At 31.8% G+C, this 10,591-nt stretch overlaps 2 protein-coding genes across 2 annotated transcripts in view; one reads left to right on the forward strand and one right to left on the reverse strand.

Moving 5' to 3' along the window:
• The window catches only part of LOC11417557 (cullin-3B), a 65,419-nt gene that overhangs the window by 21,443 nt on the left and 33,385 nt on the right, over positions 1-10,591 (reverse strand). The gene's annotated exons all lie outside the window — the stretch shown is intronic.
• On the forward strand, positions 6,454-9,859 carry LOC11408878 (kinetochore-associated protein KNL-2 homolog). Its single transcript, XM_003613680.4, has 5 exons — positions 6,454-6,540; positions 7,566-7,635; positions 7,729-7,808; positions 7,892-8,030; positions 8,879-9,859. Exons 2-5 carry the CDS (start codon positions 7,567-7,569, stop codon positions 9,629-9,631), a joined length of 1,041 nt encoding a protein of 346 aa, XP_003613728.2. The 5' UTR covers positions 6,454-6,540; position 7,566; the 3' UTR covers positions 9,632-9,859.

Genomic DNA, 10,591 nt, shown 5'->3' on the forward strand with positions numbered 1-10,591 from the left:
AGCACCGACACTACCACAATTTATTTACCGCTTTCCGCTCGTTTTTCTACGATGTTACGTTAGTTTTCACCTTTAGTTTAGAAAAATCATTTTATCAAAAAATCAAATATGCAAAACTTCAAAATCATTTTCTTAATAACATTTTTCCTTTATTTTCTTAATCAAACTCTCAATCAATTTTAATTCAACTTCAATCATTTTCAAAATTTAAAATCAATCAACCTCACTCATTTCTTTTATCTCATGCCTTGAGGCCTCTTTCTCTTCTTAAAACCATTTTCAAAAATCTTAAAATCAACCTAACCCACCAAAGAAATTTTTGAGTGGAACTACGTCGGTTTTGATCCCTTTCCCAAAAGGGTACGTAGGCAGAGGACTTGTCCTTCCAAATCAAATAAAAATAACCAAAAACATACTTCTTCTCCTTCCATTCTTTCACTTAGATTTTTAGGTAATAATTTTTCAAGTAAGCGAATGAATTTAGCACAAGATAATCTAGGTAAACGGTTCCTTCGGAGTACCGAAGTCGTTTAGGGTGCTTAATACCTTCCCTATTCGAAACCAACCCCCGAATCCAAAGTCTCGATAAGGGTTTTTACTCATTTTTTCCATTCCCACGAATAAAAATTGAGAGTTCAAAGATTGACGATTCAAATCAATTAATGGTTTGATATCCGAAAATCAGGGAGCACAGCAATGTAGAAGCAACTGAATTTGGGAGAAAAAATTGAAAAAGTTAAAAATATAAAAATTGGAAAATAATTAAAAGTTATTAAAAATATAAAAATTAGAAAATAATTAAAAAAAATTGGTTAGGGGCAAAAATGAAAATTCATAGGCCATTGTTCAACAAATATATATATAATATTAAAAAATAAAGAAAAGGTTCCCGGCATAAGTTGAAAAGAGGTGTTTGTGAAATAAATTGTCGAGAAGTAGTTTTTTAAAGTAACATTGAACATCTTCTGGTCAAAGCTCATTCCATTCAATTTTATGCGTTCAAGAAAAGTACTTTTTTTAGTAAGTACTTAATTGATATTGTGTTTGACCTAACTTCTCCTTAAAAATGTAGAGAAGTTTGAAAAATGTCGGGTCAAACGATATCTTAATCTCCCACAACGGCAATGTAGAAACAACTGAATTTGAGATAAAAAAAAATTGAAAAAGTTAAAAATATAAAAATTAGAAAATAATTAAAAAAAATTGGTTAGGGGCAAAAATGAAAATTCATAGGTCATTGTTCAAAAAAAAAAAAAACTCAACCAATAAATAGATTACCAAATTGCCCCTTATAAGGGCAAAATGATAAATTCAAGGGACATTTATTTTCTTATTAGTATATAGATATAGATAGATATAGAAGGCCAACCATAGTTTTAAAAACCGGACCGGACCGGCCGGTCCGACCGTGAACTGGTGAGGTGTCCGGTTCGAGCTTCTCATTGGATCGGTCATGCAATCAGACTCGATAAAAACCGATCAAAACCGATGACTCAGTCGGTTTAAAGAACCGGCCGGTCCAATGTTTAACATTCTCAGAAAAAAAAAAAGAAAAAAAAAAAAGGAAGAAGAAAGGTTTGGGGATTTTGGTCTTAAGCTGCGATTGGAAAGAGAGAAGTAACTGAAACCGCATACGAATTCCCTTGCAGATTTTTGTTGAAAGCTCCATTGAAGACTCAAACAAGCATAGAATGGAATGAGAAAGAAAAGTTGTATTGTTGCTATGTTATGCCATGCGGCAGCTAATGTTCATGGTTTGTGTTATAGCTATATCTTTAGGTTTTCACTTTGTGGTGTATAATGGGCTACTCAAATAAGCCCAATTGTAATGTTTCTAAGAACCTGCAATTACAAAAGTGTCTAACCAAAAATATAAAGCAATGTTATTTATTTATATATTTGTGAATAATTATATATTTATATTTTTTAAAAGGCAATGTAATGTTTTTGACAATTACAAGTTAACATTAATTTTTTATAAAGTATAAATCTAGTTTGATATGTATTTTAATCTAGTTAAATACCTATAAATATTTAATCTTAAGACCGAGTCATTTAACCGAGTTATCCGATTTAATCCGATTCAGTCATGTGGTTCGACCATTGATCCAGTGGTTCGACCATTGACCCAGTGACCCGATACCCCTACCGAATCGATGACCGAGTCGAGTTTTAAAACTATGAGGCCAACATTTATTGAAAACAACTATTCACATTCACAGTATAATATATCGAACTGAATTACTTGAGCAAAAGATCATAGAGTTACAAAGCAAACCCCAAAAAAGAAATCTATTTCTTCTTTTCTATTATTCTACAAGCAAACCCCGTTGGAAAACAATTGTTAAGTTGGATAAACAAAACCAACGTGACTCACGTCGGGTTTTAGTGTGTGATTTTTCTGCGTGATTTAAGTCACGCAGCGTGAGTTAACTCATGTAAATTTAACACTAGCGTGAGTTAACTTTTATTGCGTGAATTAACATGCGTAGGGGTATTTTGGACATTTACTTTGGGAATGAGCGAATCCATTTCGGTAATGAGCACAATTCATATTGATTTTTTTACACAACCAAGCCCAATTTTTTGGTAACCCAAGCTCAAGAAAGTTGCTTTTTTGACATAGAATACTTCCTATTGACACAAGTAAATGATCAAATTACCCCCGTCGGTAGTTAACTGCCTCTGGCATATGCGCCGACAGTTAACTGCCGCTGGCTCCTCCAGAAGCAGTTAACTGCCGCTGCCTTTGCTGCTTTTTATTATGATTCTACGCGTTTCAGTCGAAAAATCAAAATAAATCGAAACTTATTCAGAATTCTACGAAACTTTACAGACCCTCTCTATATATATTTTTTTAGAGCTATCGGCAAAAAACCAGATCAAAATTCAATTTCAAGGTCGACGTTTTGATGTTTTGGTTTCTAGAGTTATAGGCGCATTAAAAATTCATATTTAATCCATCCGTTATCGAAAAATTCTAATTTTTCTTGCGGGAAATGTTTTTTTTAAGTTCTTAATATGTGTACAAAAAATAATGAAAAAAATTCAAACTCTATATAACTTTTACGGGTGTGCAGTTAGAAAAATATTGCAATTTTACGCGTTTCAGTAAAAAAATCAAAATAAATTGAGGATTACTCAAAATACTAAGAAAATTTGCAGATCCTCTATGGCTGTGTTTGGTAACATAAATAAGCTAGCTTATAGCTTGTTAGATTAGCTTATAAGTTCGTTGGATGAAAACGTGACGTGTTTGGTAACAAGCTTTTCTCATGAGCTTATAACGTTTTTTGAGAAGCTAATTCAAGTATCTTTTTAACTTATAGCTGGTAGCTTTTTATATTTTCTTCCATTTTTGTCCTTTATATCATCTTTTATTTTAGAAAACTACCCACTGAAGAAAACAAAACTACCCACGTTGTGTTTATTTTTTTTTTACGGTTGCGTTATTCACTTTTTTTTTCTTTCTATTTGATGTTTTTTTAACGTTCCTGTTTGTTAAAATATGTTTTGAGGTTTATATTTTTTTATACGGTCTCATTCAAATATTTTTGTAATAATATACAAATTTTATTAAATATAATCTTAGTTAAATTTATATATCACATTTATCATTTTAAAGACAAAAAATACTTTGAAATAAATTAAAATTGTTATAATAAATATATTAGTTTAAAATGTTTATAAATATAGTTCATAACATATTAAATATATGTCCTTAAAAAAACATATTAAACTTATGTGTAATTTTCTATCATTTTATATTTATCAGTCATTTTAAACGTTAATTTTACCAAACACTTTAATTTCAATCAACTAGCTTTTCAGCCATAAGCTTCCAGCTATCAGCTAACTTTTCAGCTATCAGCTACCAGCTAGCTTATAGCTAATTTTACCAAACACACCCTATATGTATTTTTATAGAGGTGTCTGCAAAAAAACAACTCAAAATTCAATTTTTAGGTTGATGTTTTCGTATCTTAAATTTTAGGCACGTTAAAAATTCATATTTAATCCGTCCCTTGTCGAAAAATTCAAATTTTTTGTGGGAGATATTATTTTTTTGTTCTAAACATGAGTGCAAAAAAGAGTAAAAAAGTTTAACCTTTAGGACAATTTTTCGGACTCGCACTTGAAAAAATTGCGATTTTGCATGGTTCGGTCGAAAAATCAAAATAAATCGACACTTAGTCGAAATGCTACGAAACTTTATAGACACCTCTATATAAATACATATAGATTATGTGCAAAGTTTCGTAACATTCCGAATAAATGTTGATTTTTTTTTATTTTTTCAATTGCGATTTTGCGTGTTTCGGTCGGAAAAAAAAAATCGAGACTTATTCGGAATGTTACGAAACTTTTCAGATCATCTATATGTATTTTTATAGAGGTTTCTATAAAGTTTTCGTAGAATTCTGAATAACTTTCGATTTATTTTGATTTTTCTACTAAAACACGTAAAATCATAATAAAAAGTTAACTACCGCTGGGGGTAATTTGGTCATTTACTTGTGTCAACAGGAAGTATTCTATGTCAGAAAAGCAATTTTCCAAGCTAAATGCTGATTTTTTGACACAGCCAAGCCCAATAATTTTAATATTAAAAAATATTGAATAATATATATTAATTTAAATAAAGATAAATGTAAGGGTGGTGGTTGTTGGTGGTCAACGGAATCGCCGACGTTGACCACGATGGAGCTCCGCGGCGGCAAATGTGGAGCTCCGGTCAATTTTCCGGCTAGCCACAATGAAGCTCTAGTGATCGGGCAGCGGTGCACGATGGTGGTCCGTCGATGGTGAGTAGCGAAGGTCCGGTGATAGGGGTGGTCCGAAGATGCCTGTGTCTAATTTATATTTATGTTTTTATTTTTTCCTGTTTTTTATATTGATTTTTTTCCAATTTTTTATATTAGTTTTTTTTCAATATTTTCCAGTTTTTGTTAGGGACTTTTTTTTATTTTTTTTATTGGATTTTTTTTTGAAGAATTATTTATTGGACTTATTGGATTTTTTTTTTCATGCATCTGATTAAACAATTCAACACAACTTTTGTTGATCAATTTTTTTTTTTTTATAAATAAGACTGGAGCGGAGTATCACTTTACGATAATTGGTTCCCTAAATTGGTTTCTTTATTTTTTGAGTAAATAGTCAATTATCCCCTTGAAATTGTAAGTTTCGTCAATTACCCCCCCTGAAATTAACAAAACTTCAATTACCCCCCTGAAATTGTACAATGTTGATCAATTTACCCCCTCCGTCAAATTTTTCTGTTAGTTAACATGACGTTTTGCAAATACCCCCCTAAAGTTTTGCACTTATGTGCAAAATGCCCCCTGAACTTGAAAATTTATATATTTTTTTCTTATCCTTAAAAGTGACTGCATTATCACTGAATTGTGGAGCATATTAGCTAAGTTTTGACGATATACAACCATATATTGACAGTATTGTAGAAGAAATAGGCAGTATTTGGTAAACCCTACAATAATGTTCAAAACTCAAAAATATTTATAAAACAAACATAAAAGTATTTCTTTGTTCCAACATCAGATGTTGTTTTTTCCTTTTCAAGTTGTCCTTAACCCCATTAGAGATCAAAAGGATGATGGCTATCATGTTTTTTTATTCTCTTAAAAAAACATAATGAAATATACATAATATAATATTATTACCATTTCTTTGAATCCTAACGGGAGAAGAAGACCATGATTCCTTCAAGATTCTTTATAAAGTGAGAGAAGTAACAAGTTTATGTATTTTTTCTTGAAAGTGAGAGAAGTGTGTTGATGGTGTGCACCGCTCACAATATAAAGGAAGTGAAATTTTTGGTGTGGTTAAAATTAGCAATAGCAAGGCCATATACTCTGACATCTTGTTAATTCTTGGTTATGTCAATCATATATTATTTATGTGCTTCATTATGTTTGACATGTATTAGTTTTCCATCTGACAAGTGTGGTTGTACTTTACTATGCTGACTTTCATATCGTTAGACTCTAATACATGGTTAATGTTTGATTGTTTAAAGGAACATATATGGTTGTATACCATCAAAACTTAGCTAATATGCTCCACAATTTAGTGATAATGCAGTCACTTTTAAGGATAAGAAAAAAATATATAAATTTTTAAGTTCAGGAGGCATTTTGCACATAAGTACAAAACTTCAGGGGGGTATTTGCAAAACGTCATGTTAACTAACAGAAAAATTTGACGGAGGGGGTAAATTGATCAACGTTGTGCAATTTCAAGAGGGTAATTGAAGTTTTGTTAATTTCAAGAGGGTAATTGACGAAACTTACTATTTCAGGAGGGTAATTGACTATTTTAGTTTTTTTGATGGATCCTAAATCGGTTTCTCTCCCTAAATAACAAAAACTAGGAGAACTAGTCGTATTTTCCCGCTTTTATTATTTTCTTCTTTTCCGCTCCCTACATATATTACCCAAACGCAATTGGGGTCTCTTTTCCATTCATTCATAGAGTTTCAAGATCACAAGCCTCCGAAACAACAATAAATAACACAAGGTAATTCTTAATTTTAGTTTCGTAATTGAACCCATGTCTTCTGTTTAAACTGATTCATTTTCAGATTCCCCGTTCCTTTTTTTTTTTATGCACTTATCATGTTTGTTGAAAGTCCTCATAGAATTTGTTCAAATTCTGATAATACAACTGTTTCAATTTAGCATATTCTGCGTTTTTCTTTTGCTGCTGTTATATTTGTGACTGTAAAAATGATCAGAAATATTATAATTCCAATTTTGGGCAAAGGAGAGTTTAATGTTTTTTAGTTACATCTGCAACCCATTTGAGTTGGCCCGGTAATGTTAGCTTGGGACCTTGGAGTGTGATCCTCTCAAGGTCTCAAAATTGATCCGGATACCGAGTTTTAAAAAAAAAATACATTACCAGCACTATGTTTTAATTTTGTATTAGTGATACCAGATTTTGATTCTCTAGTTAATGGGACACACAACTTGAGTTGTTTCAATTCTCATCATGTCATATGATGTCTATTAAAACACCATTATCTCATTTGTTCCCATTTCTTTGAGTTTCGTAATACTTGTTCTTTTGTGCCGATATGAACATGTATCAATGCTTAATCTCATGAACTCAGTGGCACAAGTTGTCATGATTTGTGTCTAAGACTATGTAAATAGTACATGTGCGTCAATTGTTAAAGCTTGTTTTGGGCATCGTTTAGTTATTCTATATATTACATTTGCATTTATACACATTTCAAGTGTACACTATAATATATCGAGTGTCACTTCAAATGTCAAATATACATAAGCCATGATACCTTCATAATATGTGCGAAATAAGCAAATATGTCAATTATTGTGAGATGGCGGGAGTAATATTTCATAATTATGTTTTTTTTTTATCAATCAAATTATAAGATTTATTTATTGTTTAATTATGAAATGAAAATATGGTTGAACATGTTTAGGAGCAAAATTTTCCTACAAAAGGGAAGGCGAGAAGCTAAGCAAAAATAAAAGAGAGATAACGGAAAGAAAACTGCTCCTCGACAAGAAAATCAGAATGGCTTCCAAGACCCCAATACGATCCACCACTACACCCCTCTCCAACTCAATCTTCAAATCTAAACACGTATTTGCCATTCAGTCTTCTCTCTTGTTTCTTATTCTTCACGAAATTATTCACAGTATACACACTCATGAAGCTACTTGCTTGTTTTTGTAGATTTTCTTACATGAATGGTGGCTTGTGAAACCTCCAAACCAATGCAAGGGTTTAGCGCTTGCTGGCATTGCTTCAATGGAGTAATTTTTTTTACTTTCATTTTTAGGTTTCTGATTGGTTCTCTGTTTGAGTAATTACTTATTGTGACTATTGGTGCATGCAGGAGAGAAAGAATGTTTTTTTCTTCAGTGATTGTAGAGAGACATGAACCCAATGTTGTAGAGACTCAAGATGGCATCACTGTAATGTTTCACGGTTTGATCAACGCTTCACGTACATCTCAAAATGGTTTTTCTTCTGAGGTGGGTTACCCTTTTCTTTCTCACTCCTCTTGACCCTTCTCTAGGCTCGTTTGATTGCACTAGCTTCTAACAGAGTTGATTTTGAATATAACTAGTGTGTTTGGTTTTGCTGTAAGTCCTTTGATATAATTTGATTTTAAATGAATTGATTTTTTATTAAAATTGAGTTGTATGTAAAACATTGTGTGTTTTGACTTTTGATGCATTCAAGTAAAACTGAATTGAATCATAGTTTGAGAGTAAAAATCAAATTTGGAAGCAAAAGCTATAAATTTCAGCTTCGAGTTAGAATTCATTTTGGAGGCATAAGTGATTCTACATAAGAATATTTTAAACATGTCTGGAATCACTTTAGGCCTCTCTTAAAAGTGAATTTAAACATACACTTAAATTTTTAGAATTAGTTTTGGTTTAATTGAGTTTGAAGTTAATTTCATTTATGTTCACATGTTTGTACTTCTAAAAAAAGTTTGATGCAAAAGCTGTGTCAAATTTTTAATTCTACGCCAAATTTACTGTTTTATCACAACATGTGTTTGCTTCATGTTCCACAGACACCGTAATTGAGGTTTATCAATCAATCACTTTTATTTGGTAGAAATCAAACTCCTATATTTTTGCTAACTTTTTTATGTGAAACTAGGCAGAGGCACACACACGTGCATGAGATTTAGAGTCCGACAATTTTGTCTGACAGGAACCCAAATCTATACCTTTTGACAAAATCAATTCTATTAGCGAAACAAAATACACATAATCTTCAATGGATTGAATAAATACCCTTGTGTGTGATTGTGTCTGTTATTGACGCATTTAATTTTCTGGAAATATTGAATGTCTTTCAACAGGTATGTCGCCGTTTCTCGGTTGGATTTCCACACAATTGGAAAAATTATTCAGCTCATAGTTCAGAAAATGAATGTGAAAACGTGGATAAAGTTACTGGTTTTGACGACTCAAATACTTCTTCCCACAAAAAAACAGCTGATGAGACCTCACAGGAAGCTGAAGGTAACAACAATATTGCGAATCTTAGGTTGTCTCAACCACATGTTGGTGTGATTTATAATGGTGAAAATGGATTCTCAAATGCTTCACCCCACAAAAAAGCAGCTGATGGAACTTTGCAGGAAGATATAGAACCTGAAGGTAATGACAACATTGCGGGTCTTAAGTTGTCTCAGCAGGAAGATATGGAACCGGAAGGCAATAACAACATTGCGAGTCTTGATTTGTCTCAACCGCAGGTTGACATGATTTCTAATGGTGAAAATGGAGTCTCAAGTGTTGCTGCAGCTGAAAATAGTCAATATTTTATGAGTGTATTTGAATTTGATCCTACCCATGAGCCTGATAGTCTTAGGTCTCCACTTTACGCAAAGAAATTGGATTTTGACATATTATCAAGTGACCGCATGGATAAGAAACGTACCAAGAAGAAGATTGTAAAGGAAACTGGTAAATTGTGTAGTAGTAGGGTGCTGACAAGAAGCATTGCCAAGAAAAGTCACATGATGCTTAAAAAGGATGGGAAAACTGCAGTAAAATGTTTCACTTCTCCTGTTAGAAGATCTACCAGGCTACTAAATTATCAAAAATGAGCTGTTTACGATTATTCTGTTGGATTTTGATCCTAACTGAAAAATTATTTGCTTGCTTTTGAAGATATATAGGTGTAGTGTTCATAGGATTTGGAGGCCTTTGAAATGTTCAAATTGGTGCCTGAGGAAGCATATTCCATAAGTTTTAGAGTTTGCTTCTTTTATTTGTACCTCCTTTTTTGGGTTGTTGAATTAAGGGTATATATGCACATCTGATATATTTATTGATTTTGTGATCTTTGATGCTGTTATGGTTTTGGGAATCCGCTATTTCAATCTTCCATTTCTTAAATGGTGCACTAGTTCGTTACATATTCATACCTATTAATGAATATCTATCCTGTTTTATCTTATTATCTTCATCACTTAGAACCTTTTTGGATAAGCTGATAAAACAAGTGCTTACTTTGATAAGTGCTTAAGTATACGCTTTCATAAGCTATTTCTATTATTCTATAGTAAATGAACAATTAAAGTTAAATTGCTTTTGTATATACTATAAGTTGTTTTCATAAGCTATGTTGAACAACTTATGAAATAAGCTTGAAAAAAGGTTATGAAAAAATGTCATAAGCTATTAATAAAAATTCTCCCAAAAAGTGTCATAAAACTTATGCAAGTAAACAAGTTGAATTAAGTCAATCCATACAGACCCTTAACATAATAATATCATTGCCTCCAAAACACATCTTTCCAGTTATTTGGTTGTGTGACACAATTTCACACAATTAGATATCTCAATCATTGATTTGAGATCAGACATTCTAGATTACATATCTCAATCATTTAGTATCTCAATCATTTGGTTGTGTCCAAGAGTACAGGCTATCAAAAATACCAAAACACGCTTTTTATTTTCTACATAAAAGATATTATTTTTTATCAATCCCAAGTAGAGTTTTGTACTATTCTATCCAATACTTGTTGTTTTACGAATCAAACGCACCTAATACATTTAGT

The sequence above is a fragment of the Medicago truncatula genome, chromosome 5 (genome assembly GCF_003473485.1).
Source record: "Medicago truncatula cultivar Jemalong A17 chromosome 5, MtrunA17r5.0-ANR, whole genome shotgun sequence".
Taxonomy (NCBI): Eukaryota; Viridiplantae; Streptophyta; class Magnoliopsida; order Fabales; family Fabaceae; genus Medicago; species Medicago truncatula.